The sequence below is a fragment of the Leptinotarsa decemlineata genome, unplaced genomic scaffold, assembly GCF_025532065.1.
Source record: "Leptinotarsa decemlineata unplaced genomic scaffold, Ldec_3_MD MMD2_tig00003557_RagTag_RagTag, whole genome shotgun sequence".
NCBI classification, from domain to species: domain Eukaryota; kingdom Metazoa; phylum Arthropoda; class Insecta; order Coleoptera; family Chrysomelidae; genus Leptinotarsa; species Leptinotarsa decemlineata.
Genome location: NW_027412590.1, coordinates 1,882,904 through 1,902,721, shown reverse-complemented (window position 1 = coordinate 1,902,721; position 19,818 = coordinate 1,882,904). Strand labels below are relative to the sequence as shown.

Below are 19,818 nucleotides of genomic sequence, written 5' to 3'. Positions count from 1 at the left end.
TACATGTTTTTTCTCAAACGAGACACCCTGTATGATAAACATGTTATTTTCTTTAATGTCTGTGGCCATGTTTTTTCTTTAATCCGATTTTTCGTTCATTATTATTATATCATTTCTTCACGCGCTGACGTATCTGAAACACCCCGTACATGTTTTTTCTTAAACGATGAGACACCCTGTATGACAAACATGTTATTTTTGTAATTCCACCGCGTTCTTATCTATCAAATGAATCTACTCGATGCTCATTCCATCCTTCTATGCGTCGATCACGTCGCACACGTCTCTTTCCCACTCACTACCGTAAGTACGCTGTGCCCCAGAAGTCTCTTATACTATCTACTACAGTATCCACACAATGGAATTATTATCGAAGTGAAAGTATAAATTAATAGACTAATATATGCAGTAACAATAAAAACTGATTATTAGTTATTGACAAAATATATCAATGAATTATAATTCATAGTAATGAGTTTTCAATATTTTTTTGGCCCTAAGCTACGATGTATTAAAAATATAGAGGTATTTTGCAAGAGTGTTACCTCATATTACTGGAGTTTTGTCCCAACACCAAACTGTTCTAGATCCACTATTGAGATTTCCGACCGTATTTTTTTAATAGATGGATTTTCTGCAATAACTTGAACAAAACCAAACCAAACCAACCACTATCCCTTCTTTTACTAAACAAAAAATTATTCGAGTATTCGAACCAGTCGTCACAAAAATTAATCATACGTCAATCAGTCAACATCCCAACATCAAAGGCATTTACACTGACGCATACCTATGGATATGAACACTGTCACGAATTAATTATAGAAAGCGGGTAGCGAACCCATACAATCGAATTTGAACGCGAACGCATACGCTCAAATCACAAAATTATCGGAAACCTAGATACTCCCAAATGGATAAAATTCCGTGAATCATCTTGTATGGTTTAGCTGCTAAAACTGAACTCCCATCCAACTCATTTCTATATGAAATATTTTTCCGAAACACAACTAAGCACCCCGTTATTTTGATGTTCTTTTACACAGAATACTAAAAATACGGCCCTGTTAATATTTGTATTCGTTTCTGCTCCGCTGTGGCTCTGCTGTCGGTACACAACTATTGTGATTGTTATAAGTTAGTTGGAAACATTCTTGCTAATAAACGACACTTTGGTGACTCTTATAATATAAATTACTTATATTCATCACATATTACCTTTTTTATGATAAATATCCGATGTCTAATGCTAAATACATGGTGAATATCAGACATAACCTATATGATCGCCGATGAAATATATAATTCATCGTGCGTTTAGAGGAAATGAGGGGTAAGTTTTTGATGTCAGAATATATATTTTAATTAGCTTCAATAATTGACCAGATATTTGATAATTCATGCCTATATTATCAGTTGATAGTTTTTTTTGAAGCTGGATTTTACTCATTTTATCTACGTTTTAGGTATATATATGTTCACCATAGTGCCGTCGTCATGGGTAAATAATAACCAACTCTCATGGCCAAAAATTGATGCTGATAAGCTTTCACGAATCCACAATTCTATGTCCGAAGCCAGTTGGTTTACAATGATGTATAAACCAAAACGAAGTCATTTGATGACCTACCAAATTGCTGAAGTAGAACTATTAGAACAAATGCTGAAGAATGACGATACAGAACAAGAAAAAATTATCAATTCTATGCAACTCAAAAAGCAAGCAGGGTTATTTTCATTCAAACAAGTTGTCACAGAAAGTGTGAAAAAGCCAGAGTTATGTATCTTTTATGGGACACCGTCTATATGACAGTAGTTATTACTTATTCGAGGAGTTACTTCTGAATACTTTCTGTAAAGCATACCTTGCTGAACCTGAATTTGTCATCATTTGAAGGGTTGTAACACGAAACTGCTTCACTCAGAACAAAATATTCAGGTTTTCTAAATAGATAACTGAAAACTGAAACTTGAAAGTGCAAACCCTTTGTATTTTACAGTCCTCCAAATTGTGAATAATAAGATTGAGTTACTAAACCCAATGCCTTGAAAATATTGAATTCACTTACGGGGTACCTATACTCAATAAAAATCAAATATTTAGAAGTTGCTGAAGAACTAATTTCCACCACGATATCGATGGTGTCCCATTTGAATAACTAAATGAAAATATTCTTACTAAACACAACTAAAATTTTTAAGACTTTTTCAAAGCTGTGATTAGGAATCGATGTCAGCTGGTTGTTCTCAATTGCTGCATTTTATTCTTGGTGGCAGCAAATATAAATTAGCAAAAGCAATTTAATTTTATAACAGTTATATTAGTGTTTTTTAATTGTTGTGAATATACCATACTATAAAATAGTTGGGAAATTATCACTGAAGTGACAATATAGTAATGAAAATAAAATAGTGTCTGAAAACATTCTAATAAAATAATTTCATTAAAGCTACAGGAAACAGTAATAAAATAAGCTTGAAATAGTTTTATAACTATCATAAAAATCTCGCAGAAAAGTGTTATAAAACTGCTACATAACAATTTACTTTTATAGGAAAATAAGTTTCATAAGTTAGTTTTGAAAACGTATCTGTGATAATTTCCTGACTATTTTATAATGGTTTTTTAATTTTATTTCATGAACGTTTCTATGACAAATTTATAAAACACTTTTATTACCTACAACTGTATTGTGTTCACCGATCATCTAATACAATCAATTAGCATTTTGGAAGAAATTATAAAATATTAATAAAATAAAACTGTTGCAACACCATGGAATTATAAAACAACTTTGCTGGTTGGGCAATCCTCTGCTGTCTCCTGCGTGCTGAAACCCCAATATTCATATCTTCTTCTGACATCCTGAAGTAGGTAGGTATATATTTAGAAGAGAAAAATCTCCATCATGCTGAAATACTCATCAAAATGTTTTTTTCTATACGAATATTTATGAGACAGTGCCACACCAAGCTCATACTTCTCCTTGAGCTCCAAAAGGTCGCACCTCTTCAGCATTATAACATTCACTCAAATCATTTTTTTTGTGGAATGTTCTGTGACACGTTTTGGAAGTCATGATTATTATTTTCCTCATCCAACAAAACTACTTAAATGGATTCACCATATCGCGTGGACAGCATCGACAACTCAATTTCATGATCTTTATCGATATTCAAAGATATCAGCGAGATGAAGTTATGATTGTTTTGTCATTATAAAGATAAGTAGGGGAGAAGCTTATGCCTTGAGCCACCTTGTACCTTAAACCATTGTTGAAATTTCAAAAGTACCGCGGTACTTTTGGCGGTTCTCCTACCTGCGATGGTAGGAGAACCGCCAGAAGCCATTAACAACCCTCAGGTAGAAAAACAGGTAGGAGAACTACCAAAAGCCATCAACAACCCTCAGGTAGAAAAACAGGTAACAAATCCATACAACTTACGCAAGCGAAACCATATAAAAACACCACAAGAAGAACCTGACATCAGTTACACCTCTCGAAGCGAAGCAGTAACTCGTCTTGATAATGCCATCTGAGATGATGGCGAAACGTCGACTATCGAATAGTACACAACGGATGAACACCCGGAAAAACAACACATCATATTCTACCATCCGTGAAAACCTACATTGTAATATATATATATATATATATATATATATATATATATATATATATATATATATATATATATATATATATATATATATATATATAATTGCTATATATCGACATTATTGCTTGATCTATTCGCGGTAAATGGCGCTGTACATGACCTCCTTGATATTTCTTGATCTATTCGCGGGCAGATGGCGCTGTACGTTACCTCCTTGATAGGCTGTTCAAAAGAAAATCAACATGAGAAATGGATTTTAGGAATTGTTTCAGGAAGTGTTAGCAAAATTTTGTACTACAGATGAAATAATCAGATATTTAAATATTTTCAATTACCCGTGATTTAGTTTAGAAAAAAGTTTTGAATGAAACGAAAGATACATTTCAAAATCTAATTCAATTATTTGAAAGCAAACCAGAATATGGATTTCAACAATGAGAACGTAATCGTGAAATGTACACCTAAAAAATTCAGTTACTTAAATATTTCGTATATATAGTTTGAAAAACTAATAAACACGCTTTTATGGCATATGAGACTAAAAAGTAAAAAATAAATATAGTTCAAGAAAACAAAAAAACACGTTTTTAAAGAACATCGAATTGAGAAGTTGAAAAAAATTTTTTCAAATAAGCTTAAAACAATATCGATTGAAAAATACTATTATCATTGTAAAAAAATTGTGTGCGCTTTGTGCCATATTTTTTTATGCCTAGGGCTCACGCTTCTTTCACAATAATAGTAGTATCTTTCAATCGTTATTGTTTCAAGCTTATTTAAAAAAATATTTTCAACTTTTTAGTTCGATGTTCTTCAAAAGCGTGTATTTTTAGTTTTTTTAAACTATATTTATTTTCAACTTTTCAGATCGACGTTCTTTACAAGCGTGTTTTTTTAGTTTTTTCAAACTATATTTATTCGTTTGATCTTCAGCCGGAAATCGTTAGCCAGTAACGATGAATTCAAACTCATTTCTGGCTACAAGACGTGTTGTAGGAATTATTAAAAATTAATTTGATCATTTTCTTCAAACCAATGGAAGAGTGGAGGAATTGAAGGCTTATCCACCAAAACACAAGCGATAAAACGATTCTTCCTAACTGCCATTAAGCTGACTGCGATGAAACAGTCAGCCATGAAATTAACGTCTAGGTGTCGTTATTCATAATTATGCACTGTCCCAATCAAATATTCAAAACTGTGTTAGGAATCACACGTTGAAAGGTAAGTCCTCGTGAGGCCTTAGCTCGCACAAGTTTCTCAACTTCTGAGAGTTGTCGTTCGTATGGGGGCGACAGCTGATTAACGGAAAAGCAGATTTTGAACAGATTTTTGAATATGATTATAAGTAGGTTAATATCAAAACTTGGCGTAAATGCTTCTACACAAATTCACATGTTTGATTTGATCTTATGATTATGACAGAATCTGTCATAACGTAAGAAAATGATAGTTGGGATGAAAACAATTTTTGGATGAAACTCCATTCATAGAAAACAAGGGAGTTGAGGTTTAGCATTTTGTATATCATCAATAACTTGAATAATTTTCGATATATCCTTGGAAAGATATGAAACAACATTTTATAGAATGTTGTTTCATATACATACATACAAAACTTAGTTTTGTTTGGAAGTGTATCGACGGCACATAATAATTGCTGCACGTTGCATAAAGTATTCAAATTATGTATGGAATTTCAAAAAAAAAACATTGGTGGATAGTTTTCCAAAATAATGTTATTTTCCGAATGCATCCAAAAGATTCATTTGGATTTCATATATAACGAGCAATGATTTATACTTGTATGTATATTACCGTTATCTGCGGGACGTATGTTTTGGGACGTTATACAGTGTGTAAAAACCAAATGAACTAAATTCATCATTTCGGTTACTGTACATATTAAAGAATATTTCGAAACACGTTGAATTTTAATTATAATTTGACATTCTCCAACGTAAAAATCCCACCCCTACCTTCAACCCCCTTCAAATGACAGGTAACACCCCTCATTTTCCAAATGAGAAGTATAGGTTTGTGATATATCGTTTGGAATGTCTATTCATTCTTCATTCAAAAATTTTATAGCTTGCAAGTTTATTGCAACAATTAGGATAAAATGGATTAACATCATGTGGTTACCAAAATTCGATAAAATACACTCAAAAACTGAAATGTAATGCAAAACGCAATGAAATGTGGATTACGAAAAAGATCTATGGATGTTAACGAAGCAGATGTTCGAAACGTTCACCGCGAACGTCTTGGTAACATCCTAATCCCAAATAAAAGTGTCTTGTAACATTATTCAACATATCAGGCGTGACCCACCTGATCGCAAGCGTTATTCGTTCTTTCAGGTCATTCAAATCTGAAGGTTCAGTTTCTTACACATTGCTCTTTACATATCTCTATAAAAAAATCGAATGATGAAAGATCAGATGATCGCGCTGGCCATTCAAACGATCCTCGTCTTCCTATCCACCGATTGGGAAATGTTGTATCGAGGTATTGCCGGACATTAACATGGTAATGTGGTGGTGCTCCATCCTGCTGAAACCATATCGTATTCACTGGAATTTGAGGGTTTCCTGAATCAGGATATAAATTTGATAAACAGGGAATGACATTATTTTGAAGTAGTGCCAAAAAATTATCGCCATTCAAGTTGCCTTCGAAGAAAAAAGGACCAATGATACGGTTTTCTGTAATCCCTGCCCAGACATTAACCTTTTGAGGGTATTGCGTGTGTTCTTCTCTTATCCAGTAAGGATTTTCCGTTGACTAGTAGCGGAAATTTTGCCGATTAGCATGACCGTTAAGAGACAAACTACACTCATCAGAAAACTTTCTAATTGATGATATTGTTATCCAACATGTCCATTATTTGCTCACAAGAATAAGTTCTTTTATCAAAATCGTCTTACATAAGCTCCTGAGTAGGTATCATTTCATAGATATGTATTTTATTTTATTTTGATGTGTTAACTATCGATGTATGGCAAACATTGAATGTAGTGGATGCCTGTCTACTCGATTTCTGTAAGTTTTCTTCAAACTCAAGCATCACATCTGATTTGAGTTCATCATTCATTGCAATGGCAGCGGTTATTTTTATCTGCCTCGCATGACCAAGCTCACGAAATTGCTTCTCTATTTTGCTTATTGTTCCTTGAGATATGGACGGTAAATTAGTAAATACCTCATGAAATAGGCGAGCTACTTCCTGTTGTGTTCGTGTTTTGTCTCCGTAACCAATCATTTGTAAAACTGTTATTTCATGCATTCCCGTTAATCTTACCATTTTTCAGACTCCAAGTGAACTTGGATTGAAATACTGACAACTAATGTCATAACATAGAAAACAAGTTGACAAAGCGTTTTGAACTGAAGTTGCCATGAAAATCATTTCCAGTTTTTTAAAGGATACCATCTAAAAAGAACATTGCTATGGTTCTCGCTTACTTTTTTTATTATCAATACCTTAACATGAAATAAGTTTTGAGTATATTGCAATAAGTTTGAGTGTATTTTATAGAATTTCGGTAACCACATAATTTTCATTTATTTTATCTCAAATGTTGCAATGAACTTGAAAGCGATAACATTTTATAATAAAGAATAGAAACCTTTCAAACGATATATCATAAGCCTATACTTCCTATTTGAAAAATTGGAGGTTGTTCCTGTCATTCGACGGGAATTGAAGGTATGGGTAGCATTTTTTGTCGAAGTATGTCAAATTATAGTTCAAATTTGACATGTTTCCGGATTTTGTTGAGGTATACATATTTTTGCAGTACTTAAAATATTCAGTAATGAATCGCAAACATTCAAAAATATCAAGTGGAACTACTATTATAATCCACTTTGGAAACCAATATTTGAAAAATCTAAATGAGTGAATTATTATCACCTTTGCAGTCTCTCAAGTTTCATATCCAAGCTTTACATAAAATATTTCATGCTGTCAACAATTTTATTAAAGTTTGTGGTAACGTTGGCTTCATAAGAGATATTTTTCAGATATTGTCTATGGCCAATATCTGTGGACAAGAATTGGTGACATATGTAAATGACAAAAATCTAGAGATACATTATGATTCGTCTATTTTTATCAGTTTATTTCTTCATGAAGATGTGACTCTCTTCAAAGAACTCTAAAATTTCATCATCATGTGTGTACTTTCTGAGAAGTGGATATGATTCAGGTTATGTTATATTTCTACAACATCGAAAACATCGTTATGATGCTGTCTATCATTTTCGAAACGAAAAATTGATATTTCTTCAATATGCAGAAGAAAATGTTTACCGGTGAAATTTTGTTGACATATATGCAATGTCATAGTTCTCATCAAAAAATATTGAAAGATATGAGATCATGACAAGCTTGTTATATGGCCTTTAAAGAAATTTCTTGCACAGATAGAAATAGGCCTGGGAAGTATTCCCATGAACTTTTTTTTATTCAGATTGCTGTTTAGATACGAATTAGTAAAATTGAAAATGTTGACTTCAAAGAAACATTCAATTGTGAGATCCCCACTTGTCAGTTCAGAGTGACACAATAGCCTCTTCAGGCGTGTTCAATACTGACTTAATCTTCACTTACCACATATTCATAATTTGAATTTAATTATGATTTCTACTATACAAATGATGAATTTCAATCATTCATGAAAACATTCAATTGAATACCCATAACAGAAACTACTTGAGCCTATATTGAATATGGAAGAGAATTATGTAATAACTGCCATTGCGATGGCTAACGTAAAATACTATTATTTCATTCATAGAGATCGAGGTCGATCACCCGTTTTTTCGGTGTCGATATTTTTCTAGGTGAAAAAGCGCTGAACTACTTCATGACTATCGAAACTTTAAGCGTCATTGTGGTCATGTTCAAGTTGGGCTGGACTAAACAAATGAATATATAACATCCTGCCGATAATCATACGGCTAGCGATGCTGGCACGAGGGCTTGGGAGTTTTTGGGAGGGACAGACAGAAAATGTCAGTTACTGGGGCCCGTCAAAACGAGATCGGTGGTCTCATCTCTCAGCCTTTGAGGCTGAGGAAGGTGGCCCAAATGGGGGAGTTATTTCGTCTAAGCGCGGTGCGAATTCGGTAATGGGTAGAGAAGAGTTTAAAACGAAAGTATTAGTGTTGAAGACCCACTAGTTCAACAGAACCTATGCTTGACCATGAACCACCCAAAGAGGCGTTATGTGAGTTTTTTTTTACTTACCAGTTGATGAGAGAGTTCACCTATTATTTTGTCTGAGTTCACTTCCTATTTGCAAAGAGGTTATACAGGGTGTAAGTAAATGAGTGTAAAACATTTAGGGAGGTGATTCCTCATCAAAAAAAAGATAGGATCTCTCATATAAAGGAATTTCATTGGAGCATCCCTTAAAGGGGGTACATACAATTTGTACTCATAACAATTTTTTTCGCAAGCACGAAAAAAGTCACAATATTGAAATCAACCTGACGTCTTGTACTACCGAAAAGACACTTAGCTAGAAATTTATTTGGTTTACCCCATGGTTGTAAGGGGTGAAAAACGAAACCCCTAAAATTAATTTCCAATGTAACGTTTTTGTCTCATTATTTGTTCACCATAACCTTTTCATTTCCGATAGCCTGTTTCATTTTAAACAAAAAATGTCTCTTGGGTTTTTTGCCCAAAATGAACCAGTTCGCAGCAAAAAATTATTTTAGGAACAACTATAGAGATACATCGTCATAAATGCGAAAATACGAAACTAATCTATCTAGTGGGTCGCTGTTAGCGATAGTGACAATTAAATTGGTATGACGCTGTCAGTTTGTGAATTTTCGTAATTGAATTGATACTAATTGTGTGTTGTTGTTCTGTTCTTAATTTGTTACTTCAATTATTCACTTGTTATTAAAATGGCATACACAAATGAGGAAATGGCTGATATGTACTACGTTTAAGTTCTGTCGCAGGAGATGGGTTAGAAGCTTCTAGAAGATATGCTGAAATGTATCCCCAATGGCAGCATCCTTCACATAGAATATTTGCTCGACTTCATCAACGATTACGAGAATATGGTTCATTCGACAAAAGAATGCAGGATTGTGGTCGCCATCGACAATTACGAACACCACAGCTTGAGGAAGCGGTACTCAATTTGATTGAAGAAAAACCTACTACCAGTACAAGAAAGATTGCTTTCCAGCTAAATTTTGATCATATGACGGTATTTCCAATTTTAAAGGAACAACTCTTATACCCTTACCATCTGCAACGAGTACAGGCAGTGTTATCGCGAGACTTTCCAAACCGTCTTGAATTTTGCAATTGGATGCTGGAAATGATTAGAAGAAATTTTGTGACTTTCTGTAGACGATAGAATCCACAGACGAATGTAGTTTTTCTCGGGACAAGATTATTAATTTTCATAATTACCACATATGGGCTGATGAGAACCCTCACACTATTGTCGAAACTAACTATCAAGAATAGTTTTTTCTTAACGTGTGGCTCGGAGTTATTGGGGATGATTTAATTGGGCCTCATTTTCTACCTCCTCGATTGAATGGTCAGGCATATGTTCAATTTTTGAAAGAAGTGCATCCAGTACTGCTGGAGGAAGTTTCTTTGGGCATCAGAAGGGATATGTTATTTATGCATGATGGGGCTTCCGCCCATTTTAGTCAAGTAGCACGTCGAAATTCAACTGAAACATATGCAGATCAGTGGATAGGTCGAGGAGGACCACAGAACCACGATCCCTGGATCTCAATCCTCTTGATTTCTCTATTTGAGGTCATTCACAGCATTTGGTTCATCGTACTCCTGTTCGCGATATAGAGGACTCAAGAAACCGCATCATCGATTCTTGCAGGGTAATCAGGGAGACTTTAGGAATATTTGAGGAAATACGAGGCTCAATGCGCCGACGTCTAGACGCATGCGTAATATCTGAAGGTAGACATATTGAACATTTACTATGATTTCTACATGTGTGTTTTGTTATTAGTGAATTAGTTTTGTTTCTTACCCTTTAATCGTTTAATGCAGGTACTAACTACAAAATAACCATAAATCCAGTTCGCATTTATGACGATGTATCTCCGTAGTTGTTCGTAAAATAATTTTTTGCTGCAAACTGCTTTATTTTGGGCAAAAAACCCATGAGACATTTTTTGTTTGGAATGAAACAGGCTATCGGAAATAAATTTTTGAATGCTAAACAAATAATAAGACAAAAAGTTTCATTGGAAATGAATTTTAGGGGTTGTGTTTTTCACCCCTTATAACCATGTGGTAAACCTAATGAATTACTGGCTAAGTGTCTTTTCGGTAGTACGAAACGTCAGGTCAATTTCAATATTGTAACTTTTTCAGTGCTTGTGAAAAAAAGTGTTTTACAAATTTTATGTACCCCCTTCAAGGAGCTGTAACTTAACAAGGGATGCTCCAATGAAGTTTCTTGATATGAAAGATCCAATTTTTTTTCGATGAGGAATGACCTCCTTGAATGTTTTACACTCATTCAGTTACACTCTGTATATTGTTGGGTTCCAGGCGCGGGTTGTTTAGCAAAAGTTCATATTACAATTACAGAAAAAGGTAAAAAATTTGAAGTTATAAACCACTCTCCCTGAAGTAAAAGTAAAACTGGAAGTATTTTGTACTGAGTTGGTGCGTTTTCAGATGGTTAACAGTAAATAGCATAGTCAAATAAGCGGAGAATTATTTGTTCTAATTTCTTCAACTTTATGGGATTGAAAATTTTTTTTTATAATATTTTACACGTTGTTTTAATCATTTTGTTCATGGAGTCATTGTTTTACTCATTATACTTTATTTTTGAAACCTTGGAATTTCATCTTCTCTTGGACTGAAAAATACTATTCTCGTAGAGTAAGATGAAGTTAAGAGAACTAAAACAAATTAGACACTTTTTGTCAATCTACCGAGAAGAGAATAGTAGGTGAAAAGTATTTTAACTAAGAATAAATTCAGTTCTTGAATCACATAATGAGAGAGGATATAAGTAGATATACCAAATGATCAGATTTCAAAAAGAATGGCCTTCGTGCGATCGGCACGAACCCTACAGCCTTTTCGGAATTGCCTAACTTTCAAATTTTTGATGTGGAGAAATCTGCATCTGGTGACAGCAGCTACCAAATTTTATTTGAATAAAACAAACACGGCAATAGCGAGAGGGTTACAAAGGATTGACAGTCGAGTATTATTTTACTGGGACAAATATATTTACATAAAAACCCGTAGATGTTCCACTGTTGACAAAACAAGGATCTTACGTAGTTATTACACTGGTGACAGCTAATTGGAATTTCACGAGAATTTTGTTTGTTTGTTTTTGTTATTATCTACCGTTATAACAATTGCTTTAATCTCTTTTTTTTTCTAACACAAATAATAATAAAATAAAGAATCAGGAATAATTGTTCAGTATTCAAATGAATTTGATTATTTCATTCATTTTTTCTTCGACCATTGACAGAAGCGTCAATTATGTAACCGATTCCTGCTGGGCAAGTAGGCAAAATGATCCAGTTTTTACAGGTTCGACCAGATTCTCAACTCATAGATGATGACACATGAGTTTTACTTCAAATATTTCCAATCGCAAGTGAACCTTGAGGATTTGTCTAATTCAAAATATGTTACACAATGTAGAACTCAATCACTGATTTGACAGTTCGTAATGAATCATATAATTTCTAACAAAAAAGGAAATGAAAACGTGGATTTGAAAAGTGAAACGGAAATACCTCATTAGATATTGTGTTGTATTGAGGATATTCAGAAGTTCTTACATTGATTACAAAATGAAAGTGGTTGGAAACTCAATCAACTTTAGCGCATGCTAATTAGTATAGATCTCCGAGGAGTAACGCTAGGGAGGTTGTTAAGAGTATCCACTCAAGTCTCAAATTATTTAACATAGAATGAAATGACAAAAATATTGGTCATCTTATTTTCAACTATTTCTAATATGTCATATGAAAAAGTATAGTATTCTATTCGCGAGATATAGTTTTTACTGGCTTTGATGATTCACGGTGTACGCTCGCGCGGATAAACTTCATTCTCTTGAGTAATGAGTACATTTATTGCTCGTTAGATAATATACTATTAATTAATTCAGAAGTTGCTGATTAGTGTGGATTTCAAGTAAGAAATAATCTGGTTTATATTTCAATAACATGTCAGTTAGGTAGTGGAAATTATCATGATAGGAATTAATAATTACATATAGGTTGAGTTATTCAGTTCAAAACACGCGTGAAGTAGTTATTCTTTTTGAAACACGTGTAGCGGTGTGAACTCTCAAGTGAAACTCCTGCAAGATAATATCATTTCAATATGGATTTTCATCAAGTTTTTGCCAAATCCACCACCTGAAAATATGTAACATTCAACCTACAATATGTTGGAAACTATATTCTGAGGGTTGTCGTTCGTAGGGGTGCGACAGCTGGTTAACGGAAGAACAGATTTTTAACAGATATTTTATGGAATCGGCCGATAGGTACTTGACAAATATCCATAAAACTTCATTGTGATATTTCCCCTAAACAGTTTTACAGAAAATCAACACGTTTTTCGCCATACAGTTACTTCCTCAGGCGTCAGGAGTAGAGACACGCCTGAAAAAGACATTGGTATGGCGAAAAAGGTGTTTCAATTTTGTTAAACTGTTTGGTGAAAATCTCACAATGAAGTATTTCTTGAATATGTTGGAAACTGAACAGAGTTCTCAAAGATCCATTGGCCGACTACAGAATATATAAGGAAACTATGTACTTTCATATTATCGATTCATAGGTGTAGGATTTACTCATTCGAAATTGAAACAGCTGTTACCTGGAAAACTAGTATTAATTTATGAGCTGAAGTATATGCATCGAGATAATTTATGAACTGGGTTTCTCTTCGAGAAGTATGAGTCTCTAAAAGAGAGTGACGCTATTGGAAGGAAACTGATAGTTCTGAATCTCAAACACTTTTCATTCGAATTATATATCCAAAATACTCATGGCTCTAGGTCTACATTTGATTATTTGCTCTAATTTTATTCAGCCTGACAGTACTGGCATTTTGCCAGTGCGCAATACCTAATAATAATGATAATGATCTTTATTCAATCCTTACAGATCACATACAGCATAATATAGGATACGCCAGTTGTAGAATAGGCCGCGGTGGTAGTGCGCCCGACTCACGATCGGAAGATCGTGAGTTCGATTCCTGCCTCGACCAGATATTTTTCTCGAGAGAATTTATCTGGTTGAAGCTGGGATGATTCTGCAACCGTGTTAGGAATCACATGTTAAAAGGTAAGACCTCGTTAGTCTTTAGCTCGCACAAGTTTCTCAACTTCTGTGTAGACAATATACATTGTATAGGAATAGTCAATAAAAGAAATGAAAATAAAGATAAAAGCAGAGTATAAGAAACATACAAGTTGAAACAACACCCTAAAACTAAAATAATACCCTACTTATCTAATCATGAAAATATGTATAACATTTATATGAGCAAACAAATTTTCATTTTGCATCAAGAAATTCTCTGATCCTGTAGTAACATTTGTCTTGCAAATATACTTTCAATTATGTCTGTCAAAATGTCTGATTTGAATTCAATTTCTTTCTTGATAAATATTATGCTACCACCATGTATATGGTTTTGTCGCGTGAAATGTGTTGCGAGGTTGTATTCGTGAAATTGAACAGTATTCACATTGAAATTATTACACCACGATTCAGAAATACATAATACATCTGGTTTTTCTTCAGATAGGACTAGTTCAAGCTGACTAGTTTTATTTATAATGCATTGAATATTTAAATTAAATGAATGATTTTCAAATTGTCAAAAACTACAGTACCTACTTGTTTAGAAAGCGCAATTGTTGTAAATTTCAGAATGTTTCGTACGAAATGTAAACTTTTTAACAAGTACTCCTTCCGGCCAATGGGAAGAAGTATAGTAAGTCCTGAAGTTCAACGTCAGCTTCTACTCTATAAGAGTTGAGTCTGCCATGAGAAGTTAATTTTTCGACGTTAAATGAGTGTCATGGTGATTAATTTTCTAGGTATGTTTTTATCCCTTGTTCTGTAGAATCCGGCAAACATTTTCCTACGTTCAGCCATAGTCTCCTAGGTGCACCAGTGAAATCTGCTGCCGCTGCGGTACTATTCGTTCCCACTATCACTGATGAGTTTCTGCCATTGTGTCATCGCATATTGTTATTGTTTTTAGGGTTGGTGGAATGTTGAATCTTAGGTTTTGTTCCCATTGTTGAAATTCCGACACTTTTTTGTTGTTCCGTTTCTTTACTGATAACTTTCTTCATAGTTAGAGAGGAGTTTAATCATATCGATATTAGATTCTCTGAGGATTTTTTTTCCTCTTTCAACTCAGAAATTTGCTGCTCCAAGTTTTTAGTATGTTTTATCAATAATTTTTCGAAGAATGTTTTCATGTCTTCACCAGCATTCGTCCTAACTTCCTCAGCATCATTGCTTTTTGAGTTGCTTATCGTTGGAGCCATATCTTTAGGACTCGATAATGTAAGATAATATAAAATAGAGGAGACAGACAAAACACGTCGACTCGCTTCACTCGCTACTCGCTATAGTAGATGTGGAATATAAATATTTCACGACTTTTAGTGACACGCACTCGTCCACTATTATTCAAATCACTTTCCCTTTCACTCAAAGTCATTTTCAAAAGTGAAGGTTGGAATTATAAAAAATAGAATCAATCTACAAAACAAATTGATTTGCAATAATTTCAAATCAACAAACTGAAATTCGGTAGTATAAAATAAACTACTGATTCCAATTCAAGAAATCAGATATTGAATTAACATCATTCTCACATACTGATAATGTTCATATAAAGATATTCATTTCGCAAATCACACAAATATACTTACATGAATCTGTGTTTACCTTTACCAATATCGTGACAGATATAAAAGATATACACAGTGCTATCATGATACCAAGTAAACGTAATCTGAGACCTATTTTGTGGGCAAAAACAGATACTATCACAGTAGTTAAAGCTGTTGGTACAGATGACATCATAGATGATATGGATGCAAAATTAGTCTGCAGAAAAGTTTTGTTATTGGGATCATAATTCTCCTGGCTAACATCCCTGAACTTGTACATCCAGTACTGAAAATACAAAATATTAATTGAATTGATATGAATCGAAAATTAACTACATACTATTAACCTAATTTTACTTCAGTTATTTGATTAATGCATGCGAAAGGAAAGAAGAGATAAAAAGAGGGCATTGGAACTTCCCTTCTCTCTCCGAATGTTACAATTGGAAAAATAAAAAGGAAAAGGTCAAGGCACATACTGAAAACGAATACGCATTTTGAGTCAAAAATTAGTATGGTTTCGAAATCATTCAATGGTTAGGTTAAGGACAGGTTAAGGTTAGATCAAGAGTTTATATTCCAAATTCAATGCATTTCAAAACAAAAAGTGATTAGTGACAAATAAAGGAAACACTTCCACCAAATATGTACAAGAAGAATTTCTGCACCGCTGAAAAAGCAGATGTTCAAATGCCTCACCAGTTGATTTGAGATACATCGATACATATTTCGTCGTCAGCAGACAGCATTATGCTGACGACACCAAGCTATACCAAACTTTCACTATAATTAACTGGGAAACGCTGTCCGAAATGTCAATAACGATGTTGAAGATTCCTCAACTCTCTCAGTTGTTCTAATTTCAAAAAGATCACGAGTGAATTTCAATTATTATGCAAAATAGCTGTTCTGAGTTCTGAGTAATGTATGACTTGGTGATGACACACTTCTTATAGTAAATGAAAGTGGAAATTCAGGATTATGGTTAGATACTGATCTTCATTCCATTTATATTCCATAAACAAATCAGTACCATCTGTCGAAGCTGTATCGGAATAGAGACTCAGTGATGTCTAGACTCAAACTGTGGCTTTGCGGTCGATAGTATCATTAAGGATCTCACTGTGATATTGTCTATGGGCCACCTTCAATATGTTCGGACGTGAAACGCCTACGTAACAACTGCATACGATTTTTTATGCTATCAAGAAGTTCGATCATCTATCAACTGAATTTGATAAGTTTGGATGACTCAGACTGTTCAATATCAGGCAACTTCATCTTTTTGTCATAACTCATAAAGTCATTACTCAGAGAAACCCTCATTATTCCTTTGAATGATACGTAACATTTGAATCACAGATTCATTCCAATACTATGAATTGTCACGTGTGTCATGAATGTAGTTATTTCTGCTACTTACTGTACCTAGATGCTTTGTCCATGAATTGTACTTGTATGTAAAAAGTGATAACAAAAATGGGTGCAAATAAAATTAAAGTCAGTTTATCTCCAGCTATTGTTTCAATTCAAAGAAACTCAACATGGCGCAGTCAGTAATCAAAAGTAGTATTTAATAGTAATATTAGTGACTTCAGAGGGATGGCTCCCATGGATTTTTCGGGAAATATCTCCAAAAACTAGAAATTATAGAGACAAAAATTTGAAAAATATTTAGTTGCTTCGGAAATGGGAAAGAGGAATGAAAAAATTTGAATAGCCCAACTTCTCCATTACATAGGTGAGGAAGGTTTTGTTATTTACAATACCTTTGCATTTGAGAACGACACCGAAAAAAACAAAATGAAAACTTCACTGGCAATGTTCGAGAAACATGTTTTTCTCAAAAAAAATATATCCTACGAACGTTATACATTTTTTATGCGCAAGCGAATGTCTAACGAGACAATGGAACAATTTGTGACGGATCTCAAGACTAAAGCACGTTCTTGTGAGTTTGTCGACTTGAAGGAAAGTCTAATTAAAGCAATTTCCACCTGTGGACTACAAGACCAAAGTCTTCGAGAAAAATTACTTCAAGACGATGAGATGGATTTAGAAAAAGCCGTGAAATTCTGTATATCAGTCGAAAATTTGAAACAACAGTCTAATATCATTACACAGGCTTCCTGTTCATCAGATTCTATGTCCAGGCATTAAAAAAGTGTAGGAGTTTTAACTCTACTAACAAAGGACAACAAGAGAGCGGACACATCAACAGACAAAATGGACCATACCGTGGAAAGAGAGCTTGGTATCGGTGTGGAACTTTTCATGGAAGAAACCAGTGTGCGGCATACGTTAAAAAGTGTCAGTGCGGCTACTTAAATCATTGCGCACAAATGTGCTTACAAAAAAATGTGAATATGGTGGAAGGAAACAATGATGAAGGTAGTAAAAATGAAAATTGTCTATTCATAGGGTCTGTAGATTGTAAAATGTACAAGCCTCATGAATCATGGTTTGCATCCCTGTCAATAAATAATGTCAATCAATCAAATTCAAACTAGACAGTGGAGCTCAAGTCAATCTGATATCAGTAGATAAATTAAATACTATTGATTTCCACCCTGAATTGATAATGATGAACTAAATTCATTCGAAATCATATACAAATAATTCTATACCAATTCTTGGAAAATGTGTTTTGGATTGTCGATACAAAAACAAGTCTTATAGATTGCAATTTCTTGTAGTTGAAATGGGTTATCAATGTTTAGAAAAATGTGTGGAAATGAATTTGTTAAAACGCATTGATGTTGTAAATAGTCATGATCAGATATCTGCACAAAATCCATACACAGATTTTTCAACGAATTATAAAGATAGATTCACTGGTTTGGGTTGTCGTAAAAAAAATATCACAATACCTCAAATGAAAATGCGATACCAGTTGTCCATCCTCCTAGAAAAATTCCAATTCCGATTCTCAAAAAGTTTCAGGCAACTTTAGTTGATTTAGAAAAACGAAAAATCAATAAAAAAGTTGATGGTCCTACATATTGGATGAATTCAGTAGTTATTGTCAGAAAAAACAATGATTCATAACGTATTTGGTTAGATCCAGCTAACTTAAACCATGCAATAAAGCATGAATATTTTCAACTACCTACTATATCGATCAAATTGTTTAAAAAATGTCTGGCTCTTGTATTTTCAGTATATTAGATGTCAATAATGGATTTTGGCAAATTCAGCTGAAAGAAGCGAGTACAAAACTTTGTACCTTCAGTACACCCTTTGGAAGACTTTTTTTTTATGGAATTCGATCAGCTCCAGAAGTTTTCCATAAACGTTTTAAAAATATTTTCCATCTTGAGAGTGTCGATATATATGTAGATGATATAATTGTTTGGGTGAGAAATCAAGATGAATATGATGAAAGGTTGGGAAAAGTTTTTGAAATAGCTCGAAAAAATAATAAATAGAATAACTTCAATAGAGAAAAATGTAGATTTGGACACAGTGAAATAAATTTCATGGGACATAAACTGACAAAAGATGGATATTTTACAGACGAAAATAAAATTGCAGTTGTAAGAGATATGCCTTTACCAAAAAATAAAAATGATGTGCAGAGATTTTTGGGTATGATCACATATGTCGGTAGATTTATACCGAATTTATCTAATGAAAATTATCCACTTCGTGAACTCCTCAACAAGAATGTAATGTTTGAATGGTCAGATAGACATACGAAATAGTTCAATGGATTGAAAAAATATTTGTTAGTTTGCCTGTGTTGCAATTTTATGATATAAATAAACCGGTAACAGTCTCGGTTGATGCTTCAAAAGATGGATTGAGTGCTTGCCTTTTGCAAAATAATCTGCCCTGTGCTTACGCTTCAAAAGCTCTTATGGAAATACAAAAAAATTCAACCCAAATAGAAAGAGAGCTATATGCAATACTATTTGGGTGCGAACGTTTTCATGAATTTGTTTTTGGTGGAACATTCGTTGTAGAAAGTGATCATAAGCCTTTATTAGGTGTATTCAGAAAGCCTCTAACATCATGTCCTTCAAGATTACAAAAGATAATGATGCAACTACAAAAATTTGATTTCAGAATAGTTTTAAACCTGGAAAATATATTTTTATTGCAGATGCCTTATCTCAATCATATTTGGAAACAAGTGGGAATGATGTTACTCTTGATGATGATTTGGACATTTGTGTAATAGATATGAATTTTAGAATGACTGATAAAAAATATAGAGAACTAGTTGACAAAACTGAGTTATTATGAATTGAATTTATTGAAAAGT

General features: G+C 33.6%; 1 protein-coding gene across 2 annotated transcripts in view; it reads right to left on the bottom strand.

Moving 5' to 3' along the window:
• The window catches only part of LOC111507338 (equilibrative nucleoside transporter 3), a 68,225-nt gene that overhangs the window by 22,661 nt on the left and 25,746 nt on the right, over positions 1-19,818 (bottom strand). For both annotated transcript variants that reach the window (XM_074178180.1, XM_074178181.1), the window contains exon 3: positions 15,591-15,837. In XM_074178180.1, the coding sequence (XP_074034281.1) occupies positions 15,591-15,837 (247 nt within the window). The remainder of the gene's footprint in view (positions 1-15,590; positions 15,838-19,818) is intronic.